The 27,308-nt window shown below is 48.0% G+C and overlaps 2 protein-coding genes across 2 annotated transcripts; one reads left to right on the top strand and one right to left on the bottom strand.

The window, feature by feature from the left end:
* Positions 1-1,790: 1,790 nt before the first annotated feature.
* On the top strand, positions 1,791-18,648 carry LOC116940785 (mitochondrial glutathione transporter SLC25A40). The gene is made up of 10 exons (XM_032950983.2): positions 1,791-2,431; positions 8,655-8,714; positions 11,185-11,294; positions 11,862-11,929; positions 13,326-13,450; positions 13,928-14,101; positions 14,815-14,924; positions 15,686-15,767; positions 16,373-16,450; positions 17,377-18,648. Exons 1-10 carry the CDS (start codon positions 2,347-2,349, stop codon positions 17,514-17,516), a joined length of 1,032 nt encoding a protein of 343 aa, XP_032806874.1. The 5' UTR covers positions 1,791-2,346; the 3' UTR covers positions 17,517-18,648.
* A 1,534-nt stretch (positions 18,649-20,182) lies between these two features.
* Positions 20,183-27,303, bottom strand: LOC116940788 (fidgetin-like protein 1). The gene is made up of 2 exons (XM_032950989.2): positions 26,676-27,303; positions 20,183-24,513 (listed from the first exon to the last, which is right to left on the bottom strand). The coding sequence occupies exon 2, from the start codon at positions 24,501-24,503 to the stop codon at positions 22,530-22,532; it is 1,974 nt and encodes a 657-aa protein (XP_032806880.2). The 5' UTR covers positions 24,504-24,513; positions 26,676-27,303; the 3' UTR covers positions 20,183-22,529.
* Positions 27,304-27,308: the final 5 nt, after the last annotated feature.

The raw sequence follows: 27,308 nt of genomic DNA, 5'->3' as shown, positions 1-27,308 counted from the left end.
TTGTTATTTTATTTTATCAATTTATTATTTTATTCTCATTCTACGTGACTTTACCGAAAGAACCAAAGAAGATGAATCATTGCAGTCACGAAAGCTTTAAATCGAAACATCACATAATCATTACCATCACCGAATTTTTCTTTGTTTTTCTTTTAAATAATTATCATCGTACCCTTTCATCATGAAACCCCGAACCATCATCTAACCCTCATCATCGCAACATAAATCCTTACCATCTCCATGCACCCTCAACCATCACTGCGGCGTACCGCCATCACTTATCCTCAATGCTCCTCCTCCTGCCATCATCACCCCGTGCGGACCCAAGGAGGTGTGAGAAATGACCCCGCCACCACCCGTGCGATCTGCAGGCCCAGCCGCATTCCCCTCCCCCACCTCTCCCCTGCTACAGCTGCTGCTGCGCCCTGCACGTTGGAGCCACTAATTATACTATTCATCATCCCATTGAGGAATGTGTCGTAAATCAAATGCAAACATCAGCTTTTGCTAGATAACATTAATGTCCTGGCTCCCCGCTGTAAAGCAGTATTTCTTGTATGCGTGCCGGCTCCTGTGGTATGAACAGTCATGGATCCACTACTAAGCAGCGCCTTGCAAAAATAAACTGCTCAACGCACAGCACATTGCGGGGCTAGGACACTCGAACAGACGCACGAACTGTAGCGGTACATGCGGGACTGCGTAGCGAATGATACTATTATTGGCAGCGGCAAAGCCTGCGTTCGCCGCTGGTTAATAATGCGGGTGTATTTATCGTAAAATACTCTGCGCCGTCTGCTTCACAATGGACGTTAAAGGAACCGTGATTGACTCTGTTCCGGACTTATCTTGCCTTGCCACGCAGTTTCGAATTTTTATTGTATTTGTATTTTCAACACAGCACAACAGCGTCCAGAACCCGTGTGAACAGTTCCACAGGCCGACATGCGGTTCAGATGCTCCCCAGCAGTGATTCTCGGAAGATGAGTCAAGGGGAGGCATCTAAAGGGAGGCGAGGTGCCGAGCGAGGCCGTCACAGAGATGAGGGAGAGTCAAGAGGGTCCAAGTCCTCCCAGAGGGGTGCCACATTGGACAGCGGCACGTGATGAAGAGGAGGCGTCGCTCGTTTTGACTCGACGCCCGTCCCACGCGCTCTCTGAATCCACGTGCGTGACAGGACAGTGACGTCACTTAACGCCTTGCCAGTGACGTCCCGGAGCCCCAGCAAGTGACGTTTCTTCACTGACGCCTCTCGGCGCCACGGAAAATGACGTCATTTAGCATCGTTGCGTCAAAATGACGTTTTGACCTCGGAGCTCGGGCACCGATGATGTTAGCGCTCATTGGCCAATCAGGCGCCGCCGCCGGAGCTGCAGGGCCCCGCCCACGGAAGCCGCGTCCGTGCGGAGCGCGTGGCCGCAGTCGGCGGCGAGCGGAGCAGCGGGGAGCAGTGAGGTGAGCAGCGGGGAGCAGAGAGGGGAGCAGAGAGGGGAGCAGTGAGGGGAGCAGAGAGCGGAGCAGCGGGGAGCAGTGAGGTGAGCAGTGAGGTGAGCAGTGAGGTGAGCAGTGGGGAGAGCAGTGGGGAGAGCAGTGGGGAGAGCAGTGGGGAGAGCAGTGGGGAGAGCAGTGGGGAGCAGTGAGGGGAGCAGAGAGGGGAGCAGAGTGGGGAGCAGAGAGGGGAGCAGTGAGAGGAGCAGAGAGGGGAGCAGCGGGGAGCAGCGGGGAGCAGCGGGGAGCAGAGAGGGGAGCAGCGGGCAGCAGAGAGGGGAGCAGTGAGGGGAGCAGCGGGCAGCAGAGAGGGGAGCAGCGGGGAGCAGTGACGGGAGCAGTGAGGGGAGCAGCGGGCAGCAGAGAGGGGAGCAGCGGGGAGCAGAGAGGGGAGCAGCGGGAAGCAGAGAGGGGAGCAGCGGGCAGCAGAGAGTGGAACAGTGGGAAGCAGCGAGGGGAACAGTGGGGAGAAGAGAGTGGAGCAGAGTGGAGCAGTGAGGGGAGCAGTGCGGAGCAGTGAGGGGAGCAGAGGGGAACAGCGGAGAGCAGAGAGGGGAGCAGTGGAAAGCAGCGAGGGGAACAGTGGGGAGCAGCGGGGAGCAGCGGGGAGCAGAGAGTGGAGCAGTGGGGAGCAGTGAGGGGAGCAGCGAGGGGGGCAGTGAGGGGAGCAGAGGGGAGCAGCGGGGAGCAGTGAGGGGAGCAGCGGGGAGCAGAGAGAGGAGAAGAAAGTTGAGCAGAGGGGAGCAGCTTGGAGAGCAGCGAGGGGAGCAGTGGGAAGAAGAGAGTGGAGCAGAGTGGAGCAAAGAGGGGAGCAGCGTGGGGATTATCGCGGGAGCGGAGCTGCACGCGGCGCCAGGCATGGAGGCCCAGCACAGCAGCGGCATCTCGCCGCTACAGCAGATGGCGGCGTCCGGCTCGGGCGCGCTGCTCACATCGCTCTTCGGTAAGTCCGGGCCAGGGGACAAGGGAAACAGCGGGGTGAGAGAGAACGGGCTACAGGCACGAAGAGTCGTCCTGTAATCGAGCGAATGAGAAGTGAATGAGGCAGTGGATGCAAGGATGAGTGGGATTGTGAGGGAGAGGCGAGTGCGAGAGGTCGTGGGTGTATATTTGAGGCAGTGAGTGTTTATTTGAGGAGGGGGCACAGGTGCTACATCTATCAGTCATTTCAGTCAGTCAACCCATAGCACCTGGGTCTGTCCCGTGACCTGTGAGCGAGCCTTCTTCACTTCACGTGGACTCGAAGTGCACTTGGCCTGGCACAGGCGCCGTGGTGACGTCACCGTCACTTAGTGGCGAATGGCGAGTGTTGGTATATTTGAGTTAGCGGTGAGGTTGCAAGTGGAGTAGCAGTAAGGTAGTAAGTAACAGTACTGTTGAACGAGAGTGCATCATCTGGAATTGGTGTTTCACCGTGCCCCGTTGCGTAATGATGACGAGTGGCGCTGGGTGGTGAGGGGCCCAGCGGTCACCTCGCACAAGCCGCCCCGCGTCCCCGTGGCGTGACGAGCGAGCTGTGTGATGGGGGCGGTGAACTCAGAGCGTGTGACCGCCGCCACGGACGGAATGCACACTCACAGCGACTGCGTGAAAACGGCACAAGGAGCGCATTCCGCAGTGTCACCTTGTCACCCCACCACATACTCGGCCCCCACCACTTACTAGGCCCCCACCACGTACTCGGCTCCCACCACGTACTCGGCCCCCACCACTTACTAGGCCCCCACCACGTACTCGGCTCCCACCACGTACTCGGCCCCCACCACTTACTCGGCCCCCACCACGTACTCGGCCCCCACCACGTACTCGGCCCCCACCACGTACTAGGCCCCCACCACGTACTCGGCCCCCACCACGTACTATGCCCCCACCACGTACTCGGCCCCCACCACTTACTAGGCCCCCACCACGTACTAGGCCCCCACCACGTACTAGGCCCCCACCACGTACTAGGCCCCCACCACGTACTAGGCCCCCACCACTTACTATGCCCCCACCACGTACTCGGCCCCCACCACTTACTAGGCCCCCACCACGTACTAGGCCCCCACCACGTACTAGGCCCCCACCACGTACTAGGCCCCCACCACTTACTATGCCCCCACCACGTACTCGGCCCCCACCACTTACTAGGCCCCCACCACGTACTAGGCCCCCACCACTTACTATGCCCCCACCACGTACTCGGCCCCCACCACGTACTCGGCCCCCACCACGTACTAGGCCCCCACCACTTACTCGGCCCCCACCACTTACTATGCCCCCACCACGTACTCGGCCCCCACCACGTACTCGGCCCCCACCACTTACTAGGCCCCCACCACGTACTAGGCCCCCACCACTTACTAGGCCCCCACCACTTACTAGGCCCCCACCACTTACTATGCCCCCACCACGTACTCGGCCCCCACCACGTACTCGGCCCCCACCACTTACTAGGCCCCCACCACTTACTAGGCCCCCACCACGTACTCGGCCCCCACCACGTACTCGGCCCCCACCACTTACTATGCCCCCACCACTTACTAGGCCCCCACCACGTACTCGGCCCCCACCACTTACTATGCCCCCACCACTTACTAGGCCCCCACCACGTACTCGGCCCCCACCACTTACTATGCCCCCACCACTTACTAGGCCCCCACCACGTACTCGGCCCCCACCACGTACTCGGCCCCCACCACTTACTAGGCCCCCACCACGTACTCGGCCCCCACCACTTACTATGCCCCCACCACTTACTAGGCCCCCACCACGTACTCGGCCCCCACCACTTACTATGCCCCCACCACTTACTATGCCCCCACCACGTACTCGGCCCCCACCACGTACTCGGCCCCCACCACGTACTAGGCCCCCACCACTTACTAGGCCCCCACCACGTACTCGGCCCCCACCACGTACTCGGCCCCCACCACTTACTAGGCCCCCACCACGTACTAGGCCCCCACCACTTACTATGCCCCCACCACGTACTCGGCCCCCACCACTTACTAGGCCCCCACCACGTACTCGGCCCCCACCACGTACTCGGCCCCCACCACTTACTATGCCCCCACCACGTACTCGGCCCCCACCACGTACTAGGCCCCCACCACGTACTAGGCCCCCACCACGTGCTCGGCCCCTACAGATGGGACGCCTTGAGACACGGGGACTAACCCCGACTGCTTCACCCGTCACTTAATAAACACTTTACTGGAGTTGATAATAAACACTTTACTGGAGTTGATAATAAACACTTTACTGGAGTTGATAATAAACACTTTACTGGAGTTGATAATAAACACTTTACTGGAGTTGATAATGCTGCTGCGTTGACAGTGGCGCACAAATAACTAAACAAAATCAACACATTCCTCAATAACATCGTGGCCGTAAAATGATAGCAATATACTGTTTGGGCGAAGTTTCGGCCATCGGCCCTTATTCAGCAAACATACTCTCCACGCCTCAACCGACTCGCTGCCAAGTTATGTCTGTCGATGAAATTGAAGCCTGTCGCATCAGAGATGTTAATTATTAAAGCTTTAGCAAAACATATCGGAGTTTACGGAGTGCTTACTCGTCAAGGGAGACGTACTCGAGGTCATGTGAATAGAAAGATTTGAACATAAATGTTAAATAATAAGCCACAATTTACACAGCTCCAAGTGCCGTGTCAATAATAGGTGATCTATCATTGACTATATCTTCTTGTGAACCGAAGATAAGTTGATTGGATGTTTGATATTCGTTTGATATTTGCCTCGAAAGCACTTAGCCACACAGTTCCAATTGTAAGAAGATAGAAAGGTTCCAGTGATAAAGTGTGGTGCCGCTGGTTTCGCTGTGAATCCGATAAAACAGAATCAGACTCTCGAGGTAGAGCATATTAAACATTTGGTTTGTAAGTTATTATTTAAAATAACAATTTCTGCACCAGGAATGCCGGCTCACTAAAGACAAACAATACATTAACACAACAATAAATACATATTTCAGTTTTCAGTTTCATTTATTTGGTATAGCCCTGTGAGCCATTCAGCTCTTGAATCGGGTGCAACCGCAACAAACAAAACATGAACAAGAAAGCATCTTAAACATACATTACTATATCACTGTAAAACAGGGGCAATGGTTGTACATTTAGATATATAATAATGATCGAATACAAAGAAGCATATTTGATGTAATTTCAAGCCACACTCGTTACTATTATAGTCCACTCACACTTGATGTTCTTATAATCCACACTCACACTCGATACTATTTTATTCCACATACACTCATCACTCTCATAGTCCACACACTCTCACAGCCAGTTCGTCACACCCGCCGAACTGCATGTTGGGTCTAACCGTGGTGTTGTTCTCTCACGCGTCCAGTTATAGATGCCATTGAGATCCAATGTCTTGCTAGCGCGAGCAGGGAATGCGGACAGCATTGCTCGAATCTCAAGAGTGGGTTCGCAGTGCAGATTCGCCGTCTGCTCATTTGTAGCCGGCCCACCGCACTTGCATGGATCCGTAAGCCCTCCTCCACATGGCAGCGCCTTGCTGTCATCTCTCTCGGGGTAAACACCAGGGGCGTGTGCTTGAGGGCTGTGCCCCATTGGACACAATCCCAACCCTTCCCAAAGTCACGTCTGCAGCAGACACAGCTTGTGGTGTAACGTCAACTATTTTCGTTTTTCACAGCTTTAACGATTGTAATGTGTGCGAAACTACTTTTTTTATATATAAAACTGGCTATGGAGCACGAGACACATACAGAATGGTTACCACTTCATGAACATGCCAAGAGCAGTGCACAGTGAGGACAGAATCTCTATATGCCAGCTGAAGTGAGTGCATATGCAGGGTACACTGGGATGTCTGTTGCAACCGATCGACTTTGGCAAGTGTCCCGAGCAGACGTGTGGGGGATTGCAGAAACTCCTTTTCTTGAACACACCCATCTGATTAACTTGAGGGCAACCCTCATGTCTGCAATACGAGTCAGTCATGCCACACTTTATGAAGATTGTAACATTCCACAAGGCACATTTCGATGATGGATCTTTTCGTTAAAAGTAATATTTTTATTGGAATATTTAGTGATATTTTAAAAAAATTACTGTGCTGACGTGTGTATGTTGAACTTGTTTTGCACCGTACATAGCCAACCGTGCGAATTGGAGGTACGAGGCAGATAGTATGCCAGAAAGCACCGATTAATTGCTGGAAAACCAGTCCATTAAATGAGTTACATTACCCCCCCCTCCGCCTCTAATCACTGCACCTGATGAGTTAAGTGATGACGTCACCCTGCTGCTCTATATAAAACCGGGAGCAAGCGAGGGCTTTACCATTCTGGCGAATTGCCCGATAATGCTGGAAGTATTTACCAGCGAAACGTCGTACTCAAACTGTAAATTTGGATTAACTCTTCAACACACCGGTGGGCTGAAGTAGTGAATTATTTGTCTTTTGTCAACGTGACACTTTTTTTGCTGATTGGCCGTGTCGGGTGGTGGAGGGTTACGACACATTTATAAATAAACGCGATCTAACCCAAAAACCTTTATTATGAATAATATTGGTCGCGAAAGCCTACGTGTTAAACTGAGTTACAGGTTTCCCACGCTTTATACTGCAGATGCTTTTAAAATAAAATGGGCACACAGCGAAACCGCGTAGCATGCACCACCACACTGGCACCCAAGCCACGATGCACCACCAACACCACCGCTGCACGACTGCCTCCCGAGCAGCGCTTGTGCAGTAGACACAGCACACACAGTACACACTGAGCACACACAGAGCACACGGTACACAGTGTTGTCCCACTTCAGACCGCACAACCGCACATGAGTGAATTTAAATCGCGTGGAGCATAGGTTAGCCGCATATGGTACGAAAAATCCTACAAACACGAGGGAATAGCACGAGGGAGACCTTGACGTTCACGAGTCAACCCCTCAGCCTCCTTTACCATCCCACAAACTAATCATTAGCCGTCATTGTTGAGAATATAATCAACAAAATAAACAAGCAGACAATACGCCTCCTTTACATATGTGCCTTCACGTAAAATACAAATGTGTTTTTTACACGTTCCATCACCCACATGGCCTTCTGGGCGTGCATTATTCCAGCAGCATTGGTTCCTGTCTGGTGCTCTTGAGATTGGCATTGACCCCGAGATAAAACAATACTAAAGTGCGTTACACTTACTGTCCCTTTAGCACGTACATTGTCACTGAACTTCAAAATTAATTACTCAGGAGACTGCGAACCTCCATAAGCCTTGGACCCTAAAGTTCAAATGGAGACTTAGTGCTTATTTTGTATGTGAGCCTCTGGCATTGAACCTGAGCCATACTCATCTCCAATCCCCTTCACTTCAATAGCGTTATGAGTATACTTAAATTTGTGGAATTGTTTGTGCTGGTTGAAATTTTTGTTTATCTTGAATTAGGGCTTTCCCCCATTATATATTTTAAGTCTTTACAGACGGACGTGTACATGATCGCTAAGAGCAATTAGGACCGTTGGGCCCTTGGTTAAACATGTGTAGCAGAGGCATCTTCCTTTATCTGTATTTTCTCTTTTGAAATCGGCGGCACGAGGATATGTTGAGAAAGTGCATACACAGTGCTGACCACACCGACAACATGTTCTCCCATCAGCGCAGGCCATCACGCCAAACACTAAAACAACCCACACACTACTCGGTTGGGTAAACACACAGCAACTTCATCGCCCCTACTGTGAAACTACTGCAGACTTTGTGTGAAACAGCACTTTCATGATAACCTTCGCTATAAGAATGGAATTAATACCAAATGTACGAAGTTATTGTTCACATTTATTAATTAATTAGTAGCTCATCTGCACCTTGCTCACACTGTCGGCCACTAAACCCAACAGCCCCGTCTCCTTCCCTTGCCTGTGCCATTCATCACCCCGATTGCACATGTGTTCCTTTCCCCTAACCAGTGCGGTTATTTGAGTCTACATTAAATGTATATTGAGAACCACATTCACATACTGAACAAATAGCTGCAATATACTGCCTTGGCAATTTACTGGCGTTGATATTTTTTGCTAATAATTGGAAGCAAGTGATGTTCGCACACACATGAAACCGATCCTGTATGTAGCTGGCACATTTAACCTTGCTCTTTGTGTTTTATTTTGCAGTAACTCCATTGGATGTGGTAAAAATAAGGCTTCAAGCTCAGCAGACTCCGTTTTACAAAGGTAATTGCAGTATAACTCGAGTGTGATGGCGACTATATGCGCAGCAATCAATGTTTGTGGTGTTTGCCAAAGGTCAAGCTTTCACCTTTGATTGAGCATCCCTTTCATTTTGCATTCTTAATGTCTCGCGTTGCCATGTGCGTGTGCGATGGTTTCGGCACGTGTGTCTATGTATGCAATGCTGCAGTGGTGCCACAGTGGTTAGCACCCTGCACTACGCCAGAGTTCGATGCCAGGTGATGGATAACATCAGTGGCATGTGGCATCTGAAACCTTTCCTGGGTCTCCTCTAAGTGGATTCAGCCTTAAATGAATACTTGTTGCAGTGTGTAAATATCAGGACCGAAGAGACACAGGCAGCCTGGTGTGGTGCTGGCCACAGCAGTCCATTGTGCACCGTGCCAGCCTTAATTGGTGCTCACCGACACCACTTGCCCAGCAGTCGGTGTGGCCTTATGGGGGATATATTTGTGTAGAACTAGCTACCAGTCATCGTTCACTTGGAGTAACATAATTCACATCTCATCAACTTGCAACTGAGGGGGATTTGTGCTATAAAATATATGCCCCAATCATTGTTGATTTTCTGGATTAGGGATCTTTTCGAGTACCACAGCTTCCTCCAAGCTTCATTGGTGTCTCACAGTGAACATTTTTGTTTTTGTGCAGATGGAAATGTGGAAATATGATATGTTGAAGTGGTATAATGGGGAGTGCTTGTTCATCCAACGCTTCACCAAGCATTGCTCTCTTTCGTGGACCTCTAAATACGAATCCCTTGACCTCTTGCAGCCCCCCCCCCATGCTTATTGCTGTGGATGCTTGGTCTTCCACAGCCCCCCTGATTGTTACCACATCCTCACGAGGTTTGTGGAGCCCTGCTTGAGAACACCTGGTGAAAGAGATCCCAGGGCGTCACTGGCAATTGCAGTTGAATGTAGTTTGCTGTATGAATTTGTGTGTGAATTGCCAATCAACCTCCTGTTCGCTGCCTTCATGCTCCGCTTGCTGGCTACAATGTCTTCAGTCATTGTCAAAATGGTATGGAAGTTGTAATGGCCAGATTTTTGAGATGCACAATTGATAAATGCTGCCTTATGAAATTGTTGTTGTCCCTGCATGCCATAAGGCATCCAGACCTTCAAAGGCCCTTTTTACTAATATTGATTCAGAGCCACAAGTGGCATATTTGTGCTACTTGAGCTATTACATTCAATACAAATCTTGTTTATTATGGCCTATCAAGAGCAGCTATTGGATATTCAAGAGTGAGTGATTTTTGCCATTCAATTGCTTTGTCTGAGAGTTGGTAACATTTTGACCCTGACAATGGCACACAATGGCCTACTCTTGCGAATGACGTCATATGACATTTTATGGCCACTGTGAAGTTGATGGTGCATATTGTTATAATTATTGCTCCTGGAGCAATAACCTGGATGGCCGCTGGATTTGAATCCTGAACCTCTGCAACAAGTGGTGAACGTGCTAGCACTAGGCCATGTCACAGCCCTGTAAAAGTCGATTAATCAGTAAATACTATTGGGGGATATTTGAATTGTCCGCATTGTGGATTGGAGAGAGAGTTTGATATTACACATTTCGCATCATCTTCCCAGCGATGATGCATAGGAGAGAAGCGACGAGTGGGCCCCAGTGCTTGGGTGACGTCGCCTGATGCAGAGCGATGTCCGTTGTTGTCAATGCAGGGTGCACTGTGCCGCGTGTACGGCGTGTGCGCTGTGGAGGGGTCGGCCTCATAGTGGAGTGCGGGATCCTCTCGTTGCAGTGCAGACACTTCCCTGCGACCGCGAGGACGTCTGTTTGTCATTCATTGTCTCAGGCCCGCATTCGTAGTCACGGCTCGGCTCGGGCTTGGCTCCGGCTCAAAGACTTGCTTACTTGAGGCGATTGAGTGTAGTCCCAGCCATGCTCAAGATTTCAATGAGCTGAGCCTGAAGCAACTGAGCAGCTCAAGCCATAGCTGAGCTGCATGGATAGCTGAAATAATCGCGTATCAGTAAGCCCACTGAGAGGATGGCACCTACACATATACGGTAATTAAACTACATAGTTTACTTGTGTTAGGTTGGAGAATTGTAGGTTTGCACAGTATGATTTTATTCATAATAGATTTATAGTTGAGTTATGGCCCAATGATCTGGCCAAATTTCTTTCAAAAGATCATCCACCACCTGTTATTTCCGAACAAATGTAATTGTGACGTGTACAAGCAATTAACGTGCCGAATATCATTGCTTCACCTCACTTGCAACTTGCCAGTGAGGCGAAGAACAATTCGCAAGTATAGCAATTAGATACAGGAATAAAATCCAGGAAGACAGAATAACTTTTGTCACCTATCCCAGCTTCTCAAAATATTCGCTGAAAAAACCAACGTGTTAAGTGAAATATTGATGTTGTGGCCATAGTTGAAAGTTTTGCCTGCCTGTGTCTTGTTGTTTTGCAGGCAAGTGTTTTGTTTATTGCAACGGGCTGATGGATCATCTTTGTGTCTGCATGAATGGCAACTCCAAGGCCTGGTACAAACCAGCACCAGGATACGTCAATGGCACACTGGTGAGCAGGGGCTGCGTAGGACTTGCTTGCTAAATAGTACCACTTATGAACTCCTCTGGATGGACTGGTGTATCTGGTTTTACCATTCTTTACCATTGGTGTAGTTAGACCAAAGTATAACGGCATGGCTGTGACCAGCTGCGGGGGTTCCCATTTGGCCACACAGTAATTGCAGACTGCTGACACAGCATCACGACTGTTGGAGCCTAGCGGGTTGCACTGTTGTGTGCCCCCACACACATGAGTTGTTGCATTACTGTCGACACACGTGTACTCTTCTATATACACCTGCGGCCGCTCATTGTGTAAGCTTGTGTGCATTTTTTTAATAAGAGTGACTGACAAGAAGCGTGAAGTGCTGAGGGAGCGTGACTAGCATGACTTTCACAAGACGGGAGAGCAACCTTTGTCAGGAGAGGAACACACTAAATGCAACATCTAATTGGGAAGAGTCGTCGCAGCCTAATTGTTGTGAATGGTTTTCTGCAGCTGTTAAAAATGGTAACATTTGTGAAGCTGTCAGGGCACTGAAAGCCTAATTGTTGTGAACCAACCCCTGTGTTGCAGGATGCTTTTGTCCAGATCGTTCGTCATGAGGGGGTTGCGTCGTTATGGAGCGGCCTGCAGCCCACTCTGTGAGTTATCCCTCTCTCTATATCCATCAGCTAAGTTGGCCAGGGCTCTGTTCATGAAAGAATGTTGCCAGAATGACGATTGTGATGTAGAGCTAAAAAAGAGGATCATTTTATATTGCGATAATGATTTGCTGTCTATTTTTTTTATTTTGTATATTTGTTATTGTTTAGTATTGATACATTTTTACTGTGACTTGTGCGTATGTCGGACAGGTGTTATTTTTTGTTGATGAAACCCGATTTAAGAGCTTCTTGGCTCAGGGTAATTCAAAATAAACGACTAATGACGATTGTGTTGGTTTTAAAAGTCCAAATGTTGGCATTGATTTATGCTCACTATTTAACTTTTTTAAGGACCGAATTGAAATTTAAAAGACCTTGCATCGACATTGCTTTATGAGCTTGCGTTGCTTGTCGGACATGTTGTAATAGCACAAGGTTAATGTAATTGATATCTCCAATCCAAACATTTAGTCTCGTGGCATGGGGAGACATCATTGAATTGAGAAGTAATGGCAGAAAAGGCTGTCAGAAGTGGCTTCTTCGAAATATAAATCTTGTGCACTATATTTATACAAGCATGTTTTAAGGTTCATATAAGGATGAGGGGTAATAGAATACAGTCCCTAATGACAGCACATAATGTGTACAAGTTTACTGCTTTTGCACCGAACAGGTCCACGGTGTTGAAGGAATGTCGTTTGCCAATACCATTTGAGGATCCAGCATCATTTATTTAATAGGCTTGGCTGTGGATGAGACTCAATACCGGTGCAGGGTTTGTCTGCTCAAGCAAATGCTGCGGAAATATATTGGCTCAGACGATGCACCTTAGGGTGATGTACTAAAACTGATTACATAAGCAGTGCAGTGGCGAAGTTACGTAACAGAAATGGACACAGGCCTGTTTCTGCTCAATCCGTCTACGATGCCCGCATGCTGCTGTCGCACTGAATATTCACCACTGTGGCTACAGACTTCTGAGGCGTGCATGAGCATGGTGACTGTGATCCGAATTGGCCCCAAAACAGGCTTGGTAGTATAACGTGTTCACAGGTTTAACACCGCAAGCTGGGAACAAGCAATAGCAGCACACGCGTGCTTCGCAGTGTCTGCATAGATGTATTGATTAAATATGCTTAGTCGGAACAAATCTATTTTATGCTTCTGCCCTTTCAAGTAATTAACTTCAGGAGTTTCATTCAGATGAAGACAACCTCAAATAGGCCCATGCGTTGGAGCGCTACCGTTCAATGCATTACTACTGCGATTAGTAATGCAGTGCAAATATTTTACAATGCACGTGTGTTATCTGCTTGCATTGATATTCAAAGCAATGGATGTGTTGGGCGTTTTAACTTGAATGCGGTTGTTTTTGTGTAATATTTTTTCCCAGGGTTATGGCCGTTCCAGCAACAGTGATTTATTTCACGAGCTACGACCTCCTGAGGGATTCCCTTGCGCGACACTTCAACTCCCAGCATCCGTCCATCCCTTTCGTTGCAGGAGCCGTGGCCAGACGTGCGTTACACTTTCACAAACCAGCGATGTCAGGCAACACGCCCCGTTTCGATTGCTTGTTTAAATGGACAGACCGGGTTTGTGGCATACTGCTGCAATCTGGTGTGTTTTGGAGGCAAGGCTTAGTGGATCATGCGGATTCATGGATTTTCCATACCTGCGGATCTGGATGCTTGCCAGAAGATGGTAGTACAGACAAGTGGATTTTGAACCTGTATATGCAGACACAACAACATTGTAAAAATCTGGCCTGTTAGCATCTCGCATATGGAGGTTTCGAGGCACTCTAATTTCCTTCCACAGGGAAAATACTGCTTACAGACAACTTGCTAAAACACCCCGATGCAGGACTTTCCTGAAAATTAGTCTTGAGACTCAGCGAGTCTTTCTTGGATAAATTAATTGCATCATTATCATCATTACAATGCAATTGAGTGTCACGGCTAGGTTTGATCGAGGTTGGTTTATGTTTCACAGTCGGCGCCGTCACGGTCATCAGCCCCCTTGAGCTGATCCGCACCAAGATGCAGTCGCGACAGCTGACGTACAAGGAACTGTCTGAGTGCGTGAGGCACTCGCTGGCCCAAGACGGCTGGCGCTCGCTGTGGCGAGGCTGGGGGCCCACCGTCTTCAGGGATGTTCCTTTTTCAGGTGGGCGACTTGAATGCGCGCTGAATACGGGCACAAAACGTCAAGGGTCCAGCAACATACAGCACTGTCAACGTTGTAATACACTTAAAGGAGTGTAGGAAACTATACGGTGGGAGGGAATTTCAAAGTGGAACAGGGCGAGGGAAGAAGCATAAATAGAAGTGTTGTAACCTGCAGTGTGGTGGTTGAACACAGTGTGGATGAGGTGAAACGGTCTGGTAGACAGTCCTCAACATGGGAGGATAAATCGCTGAGTTGAGTTCACAAGAACAGTGATAAGGCGGCAACTGACGTGCTGTTCTAAAATAAATTAAAATAAAACACTGTAAACTACGTATATGTTTATCACATGAGAAGTTTGGCGTTTGACTGCTGATATTTTTACTGTTATGACGTTTATGATGTTTGTTACTGTCAGTGTGTGGACAGCTCATAAGTAGTAGAGCTCATGTCTGGCAAGAAGGGTCCTTGCTTATAAACATTGCCAGTTTCACCAGCCTGACTGCTGATGAGACATTGAATGCCAAAACTGGTCCAGAGTTTACTTGTGTTGAGCCAATGCTTCTACAATTATGCACCCTCAGAAGGCTTTGTGGCCAATGGGATGTGTAATTTTATTTGTGTGGACGAACAAACATGCAAAGGGAGGCATATTGTCCACGTATTTATCGTGTTATACTTTTTGGACGTGTGGTTCTGTATTGTATCGGCAGGGCTCTACTGGCTGAACTATGAACTCATAAAGCACGGTTTGATGGGCTCGGCCGGAGTGAACCAGGCAACATTCCTCATTCATTTCACATCTGGCGCCGTCTCGGGCACCGTAAGCATTTCCACTGCCCGGCACGCAGAGTGCGCCCCTGACAGCGCAGGCACACCGCAGCAACGTGCATCCTCGCGACCTGCACCACTCTTGCGCGAGAGATGTGAAGCCAGTCGGAGCAGCAGCCTCAATTCAAATGTGTCACGCGCCACAGTGCCTGCTGCTGCTGCTGCTGCTTTGAGCATAGGCTGAAGTAATGCAGTATGCGCAGTAGCTAATTGGCTACAATATTTGTGTATCATTAAGACCCTCCACCACCTGACACAGCTAAGCATTATTAATGTGTCACGTTTATAAGCATTTAACATGCTAATTAATAATTATTAAATGCTTGTGTACGTGGCAATTTTATTTGTTTGGCTGTGTCGGGTGATTTAGGGTCTTAACTACAGAAATTTGACCAGATAATTACTTTGCCTAACCCAACAATCAATTAGAATGAAGCCGCAAGGGTTTAGCAATGCTGTTGAGGTTATGGCTGCTGGTTTTGTGTGATTTGACCCAAATCCGAGTGAGCAGTTTTGTAAAATCTTAGTAAGGTGTTGAAACATCATCAGTGTCCACAAAATGGTGCCAGTCCAACTGAGCGCTGCTCCACAGACAGATGCTCCCAATGAAACTTGCATCTTACGAGGTGTTCACATTCACGTGCATTTCGGACGCGAGTGGTGTGTTTGTCTGACCGCAGGAATTGTCATGGAGAGGAAGCCGGGTAACACTGATGGTGTTTTTACAGTGTGAGTGATCTTCTGCTGTTGCAGTTTGCAGGAATCGCCACGTTGCCGTTTGACGTTGTAAAGACACGCAGGCAGATCGAGCTTGGAGAGATGGAGATTACAAAAGGTTTGTTTTGCACCTCTGCCTGATGAGATGCATCACGTTTGGTACCGGAGTGTGGTTTGATCCACGTTTCAATATTGAACTCTTCGGTGTTGTAACGCAAAGCCCAACATAGGCATTTGCTGCAGACCAGACATGTACTCGGTGCATGCCTATCTTTACTTCCATTTGAGGTACAGAATACGTTTTAAAATTGATGTGTTTATGGGGGAATGTGCAACATATGGGAAATTGTATTGAGAGTGCGAGCACCAAGACTGCTGCTTTAAAACACAATCTTCTGCACATTGGTGCTTCTGATTGACGGTTGAGATGTTTCACCAGCCTCTCTTTACTACTCACATAACAGGCAGATCTGCACTGGACCATGCTCCACTTTGTCAAAATTGCGCACGCAGATTGAGCTCAGCTGTAACTCAAAAGCTTGATACAGTTGCCATGTGGTCACAGTAGTCTTAACCAGCGGATTACCTCTGGGTATTTCTGTTGTAAGTGTTCTACTATTGTCCATTTTTGGGGCAGTGACATGGCCTAGCAGTAGTCTAGGTGTTTTTAATTATTGGAAGAACCATCCGTTGACGTTTCAATCTAAACTCTGTACATTGCAGGGGCATTCCGTGACATCTCAACCTGGGCAGCGATGAAGAGGATTTACTGGGAGTCTGGCTTGAGAGGGCTGTTTGCTGGTACGTGTGCATCCGATGTCATTGCGTGCGCGTGCTGATTTGTGCACTTGTGTGCTCCTGCTAGCCTGTGGGGGTAGTCGTGTGCACGGTGGTGGTGGCGGCGCAGCGTGGTTCATGTGGGGCCCCCACTGTCGAGTTTCCCCCCTTGTCGTAGCACGGCACCTGGGCCCCTCCGGCCGACGGAGCCCTGTACGGTTACACGGCCTGCACACTGGACGACGGTATCTTGGAACAAAACAAGATAAAGGCAATTTAAGTAGAATATCCAACTAACCACCAAATTTAGAATGCCAGCCATAATACACCACAGCATAATATGCAATATAATTGCAAAAGTAGTTAAAAGGATAAAGAGATGAAAGGATAATCTGTAAATGTGGCATAATAGTGATGAAGGATGGAGGAGCCCAAGTGGAGAATAAAAAAACGAGATCTGAGTTTCTTAGATAAGTCCCAGATTGTCAGATGTCTTGGCAAATTCAATAGTCAAAATTTATATTCTAGCTTTCATTATTATCCTCTGGCCACTCTTAAGGAGCAGAATTTCAACATCTGGTACTATTTCACAATACCCATTCAGTGCTATTGAAAATCCAGAAAAGTGTTTTGCCAAACCCAGTCAAGTGAACGTACATTGTGCGTATTTTCCACATGTGCTTCAGCATGCATTGTTATTTTTTTATTTCATCACTCCATCCCCTAGGTTCACATCCTTTCGGATGCATTCGATCTCTTTATATTGCACTTATATGGAAATAATTATAGGAATGTGTGGTTTATTACGTGGTAATGTCGTAATTGTATTAGTGTTGTTTTCATGCCGGCATGAGTTTTCCTGCGTCGTTCCCATTGTGCTTGCTGATACTGGATGGAGAGTGCTGAGGTTTGTTTTATGGGAACGCATCGAGTTGGCATTTCCCCTGCAGGCTTCTTGCCACGCGTTATCAAGGTGGCACCGGCGTGTGCCATCATGATCAGCACTTATGAGTTTGGGAAGAGCTTCTTCCGCAAGCTGAACCAGCAGAGGGAGCTGGAGTCGGCGCTGGCGCTGCACAGTAACGAGTGAGGTCTCCGCGTGGAGTCGGTGGCCTCCCCCCACGAAGACCCGTGCCGCATGGCCGTGGCTCAGTGGAGCTGGCACGTGCAACCAGGCGGAGTGAGCGAAACGCTGGTGACTACAGACACACTGCAGACTGAACGCGTTGTGTGCAGAAGTGAGGAGAAACTCGTGGCCCCTCCACACTCATCATTGTTGAAAGTGTCCTTGCAAGACCCCTGCCAACCTTGCTTTGTTACTTCAATTACCATCTGGGCCAACATGTGAAAGTGTTCGAACAATGCATCATAGAGAGGTCGTGTACAATTTTGGTATACCAAGTGTTCGACACAGCTGCACAAACGGACGGACCTGCGTTATATTCACCAGTCATTCCCTGGAGAAGCACCTATTCAGATGCTTGTCCTCTATTCCACTCATGAACTCCCCACTGTTGTCAGGTTCACATAATTCCCATAGATAGCACAATTGTTTGTTCAGTTATGGTCACTTTTTTGATGCTACCAATGAGTAGGTATGAATGCTCATGGTCCATTAAGTCGGCTGACCATGCACTTAGAATAAAAAAATGGGAATTCTGAGTCGTGCATAATTTTGCTCACCACCGTGATCCCTAGGATTCCCCCCAAGTTAAGTACACAATCGTATTTGTGTTAGTCGGCTGTGTGGGGCGCTGGTGAAGCACACTTGTGATGGCGCCACCCCGCACGAGTGTGCGTCCTTGCGAGGTGGCAGCTACGCTTGTGCTGCTGGCAATGGCACTTATTTGAATGGTGACTGTAGACAGTGGAACTTGGATTCCATTGAGCTCTAATCGTGATGTTAACACAGACATGTGACGTTCGGACATCTATTACAATTGTGCACACTAATTTAAATAGAATACATTTTAAGGAAACCAGTGACATAACTTTTGCCAAATTCGTTGGCTAGCTGAGAATATCGAATATTAAAATTCTGGTTTTAATGCTCGTGATGAAAAAAAGCTCCTTATTTTTACCTATCCTATTATTTATTGTGCGTGATCAGTGAAATAGCAATAATAATTTAAGATCATTGAATGAATGCAGATTAATGACAGTGATTTGCGGATGTTTGATAATGTGCATATTTCATGCCAAGATTAAAACAAATCCCACTTGTTGTGTGTGCAATGAATGCTTATTTAAAATGCCAACATTTGTCCTGCGTTCATCATTGCTTTCTCACTCCTGTTATAATAATTGCATTTTTTAACTTCAAGCTTTCGTGACTGCAGGAATTCATATTCTTTGGGTCTTTCGGTAAAGTCACATAGGTTCAAAGAAAATAACCCAAAACTACGACGTTTCGATCGCAACACAAGTGGTCGTCATCAGGAAAACAAAAACTTAAAAAAAAAAATTCCTGATGACGACCGCTTGTGTTGCGATCGAAACGCCGTAGTTTTGGATTATTTTCTTTGAACCTATCTACTTTACCGAAAGACCTAAAGAATAGAAATTGCATTTAAGCACCTGAATGCAACTGCTTCTCAGGGCACTGCTTGTAATGTGGTTGGCCAACAAAAGAGGCAAGTAGAAATACGATTTAAAAATATATATATCTGACAACCTTACACATGTAAAACACTACGGGGCAGTGAGCCCAAGTCATTTGTGTCTGCTAAATTTAATACAATAGCGGAGAATTAACAATTTGCCCATTACACCATGCATAAGCAAATTAAGTCACGTGCAAGAAGTTCACTTAACAATTTCATATATTTGTTGGAGGGATGGAACTGCAATACACATCAGTGTGTGTACATTGGGTAACCAGTGAAAGTGGGCAAAGATGAAAATGATGCAAGAGGTGGTTGAGAGCAGGTTGGAGCACTTCTGGAAAACTATTATGTGAAAAGCAGAACAATGTGCCCAAGGAAGGATTTTAGTCGGTGTATATTTCCTGCTACAACATGGCTCACAAACATGGGCTTGGGCAAATTTTATCTAAATAAACTTGAGTATGAACATGGAGATGTGCATGCTTGTAATTACGCTGAGACACCGGACCACATACAAGTTAGACACTAAAGAAAGTTTTTGGGGAAAGGCGACTGCCGTAAGGGACAATGTCCAGTGGTCGAGAACTACAACAGTGGTAGCCAAAGGACAGAACATTCCCAAGAGGATGTCCACCGTGGAGATGGAGCGATGAGATAAGCTCTTTTTCAGGAGCTGAACGGAATGTGAGATTTCAAGTCCATGATAGTGATGGCATGGGAAGGCTTCATCCACAGTGCAAAAGATCACGGCTCATGAATATGGTATCCAAATAACATCACGTAGTCTTAAATATGCTCGACTCTTCCACAGCCCAACACTTTCTCTGATAATCGCAATTCTGTACAAAATACAAACAAAAACATGCAATGCATATACTGTCAGAGCATGTTTTTTTCTTTGTATTTTCACCACAAGTATCCGTGGTTAATGCAGACATGATTCCTTTCAAAAGGTTTCAGTTTGGTGTTTTAACTTGTTAACGCCTGTTTTGTTGCCAGAAAAAAGGGGAAAACCTATTATATTTTGACACTGGCAAAGGAGGTCCCATGATCTGTCCCATTAGTCTGAGACTTTCACCTGGTTATAATGGATATGAATGAATACAAATTTCAGTTTAAACAATTATCACAAAAATGTTCCAATCTTAAGCACTTTTCTAAATTTTATTTATTTTTCAAACTTACATCTTTGTTTACAAACGTAAAGCAGGGGAATAGAAAATAAAACATGGGGAGGGGAACGTCCGCATCACCAAACAAACCAGTCGTGGGGCAATTGGATCAACACCGTACTGCAGAATCACTCGTATACGAAAAAACAACACATGACTGATATATATGGTGGGGGATATTGTAAGCCACATATAATGGACTAACAATGTAAACATATCTCGAGGTCATTAAGCATAAAAGCAAGACAAATGCATGTTCAAAAAATAAATATATGTATCAGTGCAGTCTGAATGAAACTGATCAACGCATAATTCACCCACTGCACTGGTCTCTTGATGAGCTGCATGTTCAGAGTGGGCAGATTCCTGAAGGCTCCAACTGCCAAGCATTCATCTTTTCGGTTTTCCATAAACACAATTTTCAAATAACTTCCCTGTCGTTTAGTAGTCAAAGTGCTGCTATTATTGGGTTCAGAACTTGGAGGCAGGGTGATGTGTGAGAAATTGAATAAGATGGCAGTACAAGAAGTAGGCGTCTAAATTTGGAGTTTGAGTTATACATTTTAGTTTTACATGCCGTTTAAGCAAATTGCATCTCAACAACACTACAATTAGTAATGCGCGGTGGCGCGAGGAATCACAATTGCCAAAGCTCTGTGGTACTCTATATATCAAGATGTTTTCAGCCAATTAAAGAGTGTTTATACATGTGATGCGAAATCCGAGCACCCTGACAATCCAGACGTGTGGGAGCAAGGTTCTATCCCATACAGATAGAACAGGTGAAAATATGTCCACAGTTGCTATACCGCCTTCTTTCAAGCCAGGATATGGCCCTCGGCGGCCACAGGAAAGGAGTTTCACAGCAACTGTGTGTGATCCACGAACCCTTGCTTCCACAGTGGTGGATTACAGGCATGCATAGCTACTACTGCCCCGTTTATGCAAAACCATCTTCAAAATGAATCGTGCAATCTTAGTGATGCTCTCCTAAGATGAAGGTTTTATCTCAAAGCATGTACCAGAGTAACTGGAAACTGCTCTTTACATTGCAGCAATTGGAGAAGTAATCAAACACAAAAAGTTAGCTACACAAGGCGGAGGTTGTAGCCAGAGCAACAAGAAGTCAAGAGCTCTTTATAACTGAATGCTCTCTTTAAAAGACCATGTGGCCAAATCCACAATACACCAATTGCAAATGAATAATACTGTACTGCATGACAAATTCCCAAAAAACATTCACTTTTGTAAAGTGTTTTTGATTGTAACATTTCTGGAAGAATCACCATATATAGGGATTGTATGTTCTGCAAGGAAATACATATTTCGTACATAAGTATATCAGCTTTGACAAATATGAATGTATCTGAAGAGTCTATTAAAAAGGCAATGTTGGGTGAGACTCATTATCGAAATGAGTCTCATTAGCAAGGTATGTACTGATTTAAAGCTTTCGTGACTGCAGGGATTCATATTCTTGGTTCTTTCGGTAAAGTCACGTAGAAGGGAAACAATAGAATAATAAAAATATAAAACAATAAAATTCTCACGACGTTTCGACTGCAACACAAGCACTCATCAGGTGTGAAAACCACAGCAAGAAATGTGAATGCTTGTGTTGCAGTCGAAACATCGTGAGAATTTTAATGTTTTATATTTTTATTGTTTCCCTTCTACGTAACTTTACCGAAAGAACCAAGAATAAGGTATGTACTGTTAAATCATTTGGCATCCTTGATGGTACTCAACATCTAACCATCCCCCCGTCAGGTCAAAAGTGTCTCCCTGTTCAACTGGTGTTAGTCAATGCCCATCTCGGTTAGCGGAATTTAGCCAGTGGTGGAGGAAATTCCACATTCCTGTTCTGGGAGACAGTCTCCATAGAATGACACGGTTGGCTTTGAACAAAGTGGTCGCTATTTTACCAACCTCGGTAGTACTGAGCCAAATCCATTCTAAACAGCATTTCAATTTTTTTACCTTTTGATTGCGAGTCGAGTGTGCCAACTACAGAACTGACATTGGAGAGTCAAGAATATAGCACGATAGCTGCGGTAAAAGTCAACTGTTTTGTTAATTTAAAGATTTAAAGTAATTCACTGATTCGAACTGATAATTTGACAATAGTCATACATCGTCCACAGTTAAGTGAAAACCAGTTCACAAGCGCCTTGTTTTATACACAATCACGAATTGAAAATATTAAACTGTTATTTCTTTTCCCAGTTGTATTCATTTTATGAAGTGTATATCATGCAGTTTTCCCTCCTGTGCTGTAGAGGCCATGAAGATTGTACATCATCATAAAGCTGTAGCTCTGAGCATTCACTGGCCACAGCCGAAGGTGCGGTTCCACTCGACGTACAAGTCGAGGTCACGGGGCGAGACGGACGGCCTCACCACCTGCAGAGCCTGGGCAAAGTCTTGTATAAGGATGGGCCTCACTTGCAGCGCATCCACCGTGGTGATGTCCGGCACGGCGCGGATTGGCCCGAGCGCCGCTTCGCGGCACAGCTGCGTCACGTCAGCCCCCGAGAAGCCCTCGCTGCGCTCCACCACGGCCGCCAGCTCCTCCGCGCTCAGCTGCCAGCTCTGCGGCGCCAGCAGCCGCTCCAGCAGGCAGCGCCGTGCCGCCGCGTCCGGCAGGGGCACGTAAAGGCGCTTGGCGAGCCGGCGCCGCGCCGCCTCGTCGATTTCCTGCGGCCGGTTGGTGGCGCCGACAAGCAGCACGCGCTCGTCCCGCGCGGTGGTGGCGCCGTCCAGCTGCACCAGGAACTCGGTCTTGATGCGGCGAGACGAGTCGTGCTCCCCGTCCGCGCGCTGGCTCAACAGCGAGTCGATCTCGTCGATAAAGATGACGGCCGGCTGGCGGCAGCGCGCCACGGCAAACAGCGCACGCACCATCTTTTCGCCTTCGCCCACCCACTTAGAGGTGAGGCAAGAGGCGCTGATGCTGAAGAAGGTGGCACCAGACTGGCTTGCGATGCACTTCCCGATCAGAGTCTTGCCTGTTCCCGGCGGCCCGAACAGAAGGATGCCCTTCGGTGGGCCCCGCAGCCCCGTGAAAATGTCTGGCCGCAGCATGGGCCAGACCACGATCTCTTTGATGGTCGCCTTTGCAAACTCCAGCCCCGCGATGTCATCCCAGCTCACAGGGGGCCCGTGGTCCATGACCTCGTTGTTGATGAGCTCCACCATCTTGGGGTCGATGTTTTTCAAGCGCTCGTCAATTATTTGTGACGGCTCGCCGTTTTGTCCCCGCGTGCACTGCCCCGTGCTCTCGCTTCCATCCTCCCTGAGTACCGGGGATACAAACTTCCCGTAAGGTCCTCTAGGCTTAGAGGTTCCTAAAGATTTCTTCGCGGACGCCTGAGGTGCACACGCTCTATTTTGGTTACAGTACTTTTTCTGCTGCTCAATGGCCAGCTGCTGCCTGGCCGACTTGAAGCTGTTGCTTGAAATTGGTCCACTGGCATCACAGTCGTTGATCCTCTCGTTCTCCGCGTGACTGCTGTCCGGATTGCAAGTGGACGATCCGCCGGGGTGAGCTCCACCATTGTCTTCGTTGAACACGTACAGGCCCTTGCGCTTCATCACAGCGCTGGTCGCGGTCGTAGCTGCCGCCTGATTAATCCACAATGTGGGGTTATGAAATGGAAACGCCGGTAACCTAGGTGCCTGTTTATACAACCCTGGCAAAAGGGACGAGGGAGCCTCCGCATTCACCACAGACGCTCCGTCTTCCTTACACGAGTCGGAGCACACGGCACCCACGACGAATGTCTTGGTGTCTGTAGAGCACGGCGAGAACCCTGTAGGTGCTAGTGTGCTGGTAGCCGGGTCGCGGGGGCGCTGGTGTTCTGGCGCGCCCGTGGAACCCGCGACGCAGTTCTCCACTCCGCTAGTATCGCGTCCGTCACGGGTGCCGTCGCTGGCGCTCACGAAGGCCTTGACGCACTCCAGCTGAAAGACGCCATCGGAGCTGAGTGCCGACCGCCACCGGTCGCTCTCGCCGGCTGGCCCCGCCGCCAGCTGCAGCGCGCTCTCCGCGTAGTTGTTGAGCCCGTTCCTGTCGTCGGGTGCGTCGAGGACGGCGGCGTAGCGGTTGGCGTGCTCGCCGAAGAGCCGCGCCGCCGCAGACTCCGCTAGCGCCCCCGCCGCAAGCTCCACGTGGAGGAGGCGAAGGTGCGCGCGGCGTGCGTCGGCAAGCCGGGCCGCGCCGCCGGAGGGGCAGGTGGCGGCAACGTGCTGCTGCTGCCAGGCAGCCAGCGCCTGCTCGGCGGGGATCCTACACGCCATGACTTCCTCCCTTATAAAAGCACACACATGCCCCGAGTTCAAAAAGGTCAAACGGCCAGCAACAAATAGCACTTTCAAAGTTGTATTAGATAAGAATTGAGACAATGGGAGGGAATTCCACAGTGCAGCAGTGCGAGGGAAGAAGTAGAAAGGGAAGTGTTGCGACCTGCAGTGTGGTGAGAGGATGAGTGGGTGAGCGAGTGTGTTGTTAACTGCAGCGCCAAAAGGCGAACAGTGGCGTTATCTGGTCTAACACTGCTGAGACAAGGCCATAAAGAAGGCTGTCTCTGGTGTAGGCCAATCAGTTTAAAAGACAATGCCCATATATTATAATCAGAGCATGTTTGTTTGCATGTTCTGCCACAAGTATGTGTAGTTAATGCAGACTTGATGCCTAGCAAAAGGTATCTATTTGTAGTTTGAACACGTTAACACCTTGACTTAAAGCTTTTGTGACTGCAGGAATTCATATTTTTGGGTCTTTTGGTAAAGTCACGTAGATAGGTTCAAATAAAATAACAAAAACTACGACGTTTCGATCGCAACACAAGCATTCGTCATTAGAAGAAAAAATAGCAAGAAAGCTGCTGAGGCAGGATGTTTTAAAGGTTTCAAATGTGTGTAGCCCAAGGGTCATAAGCAAAGTGGGCGGGGCTAGTGATGTTAAAATTAGAAATTTGCATGTAAATGTAATATCGGAGAGCTACCTCCACGACGTCGAAGCCGCGGAGGTGGCCATTGTATTGTGAGAGATTAGCATGTCAATGTAAGATCGCAGAGCCACCGCCACATTGAGGAAAACGAGCAACGGTGGCTGTGTTAGTGAGACATTTAACCTGTTAATGTAAAGACATTTAAAAAAAAAAATAGATGGACTAGTCCTGGCAAACTGCCATCGTTGCGCGTGACGCAAACGTTATTTTTATATATATAAATAAATATGCCGTTTTCAAAATAAATTTATGCAAACCGACACACCTGATGATGACCGTTTGAGTTATGGTCGAAACGTCGTGAGAATTTTTTATTGTTTTATATATATTTTGTTATTTTGTTGTTTCTCTTCAACGTGACTTTACCGAAAAAACTAAGAATATGACATTTAACCTGTTAATGTAAAACCAGAGAGTCGAAAATAACTACTAACATCGGCAGGTAGGATGGAGACATCACAGCCAGTTATAACTTAAATTGGTTACTAACGTCCTTCCAATGATTGTTCAGTTTGTACCCATCTTCTCGGTTGAAATTGTGTCTGTGTCTATATATATGGATGGCTTCATGAACGAATCTTTATTGATAGCCAGTGGGCTTGCAAGCCAGTGGGCTTAGGTTACATTAACATGCTAATCTCTCACATTAACATGCTGTCTCACATTAACATGCTAATGTCTCACATTAACATCACTAGCCCCGCCCACTTCGTTATGACCCTTGGGCTATACCAATTTTAAACATTTAAAACAGTCTGCCTCAGCAGCTCTCCTCTTTTCTCCTCCTGACGACGATCGCATGTGTTGTGATCGAAACTTCGTAGTTTTTTTTTAAATTTCTTTCAACCTATCCGCGTGAATTTTGATTTAAAGCTATATATTTTTTATTATTTTATTGTTTGCCTTCTACGTGACTTTACCGAAAGACCCAAGAAAGGGTAAAACCTATTCTTATTTTCCATCATAGTGGATACTGGCAAAAAGGTCCTAAAGATGTTGACCAAATCAATGACCGGCAAAGTTATTCATCATCACCACCTGGCAGCTTGCACGTTTCGAGCGATGTGCACGGATTGTCGTCGCGACATCGCCACCTGCAGCTGCATTGCTCTCGGCTAAGCCTCACTGTTCTGCAACTACAAAGTTACGCGACATCGCGATGATCGTTATTTGGTGATTTTTTTGTTGTTATATCGCAGTGAACATCGCGGACACCCCGAGTGTGGTACAAAGACAAAGCCCCACCGTGTAGACAACACCGACAGCTGGGGCAAGTGCTCTTAACGAGTTGTAGCAGCCGGGACGGCGCGCCACATATGAGGGGGTAGCGTGACCAGGACCAATCCCGACCGCCTTTGTTTCCTCAGTACTGATGTTTATTACAAACACCTCACCAGACATGCATTTAAGGTGGAGTCGACCTAGGGGAAGCCCAGGATCGGTTCAGATTATCACTCACCGCTGATGTTGGCCGTTGGCGGGAATTGAACTCGGGTCGCCGAGGTGGTGGTGGCAGCGCCGCAGTTTGGTGGCTGTAGTTACACAGCACGCGCAGACTCCGGCGGAGCGGGAGCTGAAGTAGCCTCACAACAGCAGCAATAGCCTCACAACAGCAGCAATAGCCACACAACAGCAGCAGCCTCACAACAACAGCAATAGCCACACAACAGCAGCAGCAGCCTCACAACAGCAGCAATAGCCACAGGGGAAGGCGACGCGTCCTCGCCTGACGTCACTCGTCTCAACCTCACCAACTCGTTGACGTCATTCATCGACACAATGACGTCACTCCACTTACGCGCCATCTGCTGTTACGAATGAGTGCATTGCCCCAGATGTCGCCAATTACACGTACTGTATAGACAGCATATATTTATCCCATTTTGTGCAGTGACATTTGTGCAGCACTGCGACCGCAGTGTGTGTGTACGATTATGGGGACGAGGGGGGAGTGGCTCGCGTTCCCTATCCCCACTGACGATGAGGGCGACCTCGCGCGTCCAGCCCGGCGTGCGAACGCACACGGGGCTCGCGTTGGGGCTCACCAAGAGGCGAGCGACCGACCCCCCGCCGCGCCCCGCGATAAACGCTT

The sequence above is a fragment of the Petromyzon marinus genome, chromosome 10, assembly GCF_048934315.1.
Source record: "Petromyzon marinus isolate PM22_M1 ecotype Great Lakes invasive population chromosome 10, UKy_Petmar_22M1.pri1.0, whole genome shotgun sequence".
Classification (NCBI taxonomy): Eukaryota; Metazoa; Chordata; class Hyperoartia; order Petromyzontiformes; family Petromyzontidae; genus Petromyzon; species Petromyzon marinus.
Note: the sequence above shows the minus strand (reverse complement) of the source record. Positions and strands in the feature narration are given on the sequence as shown.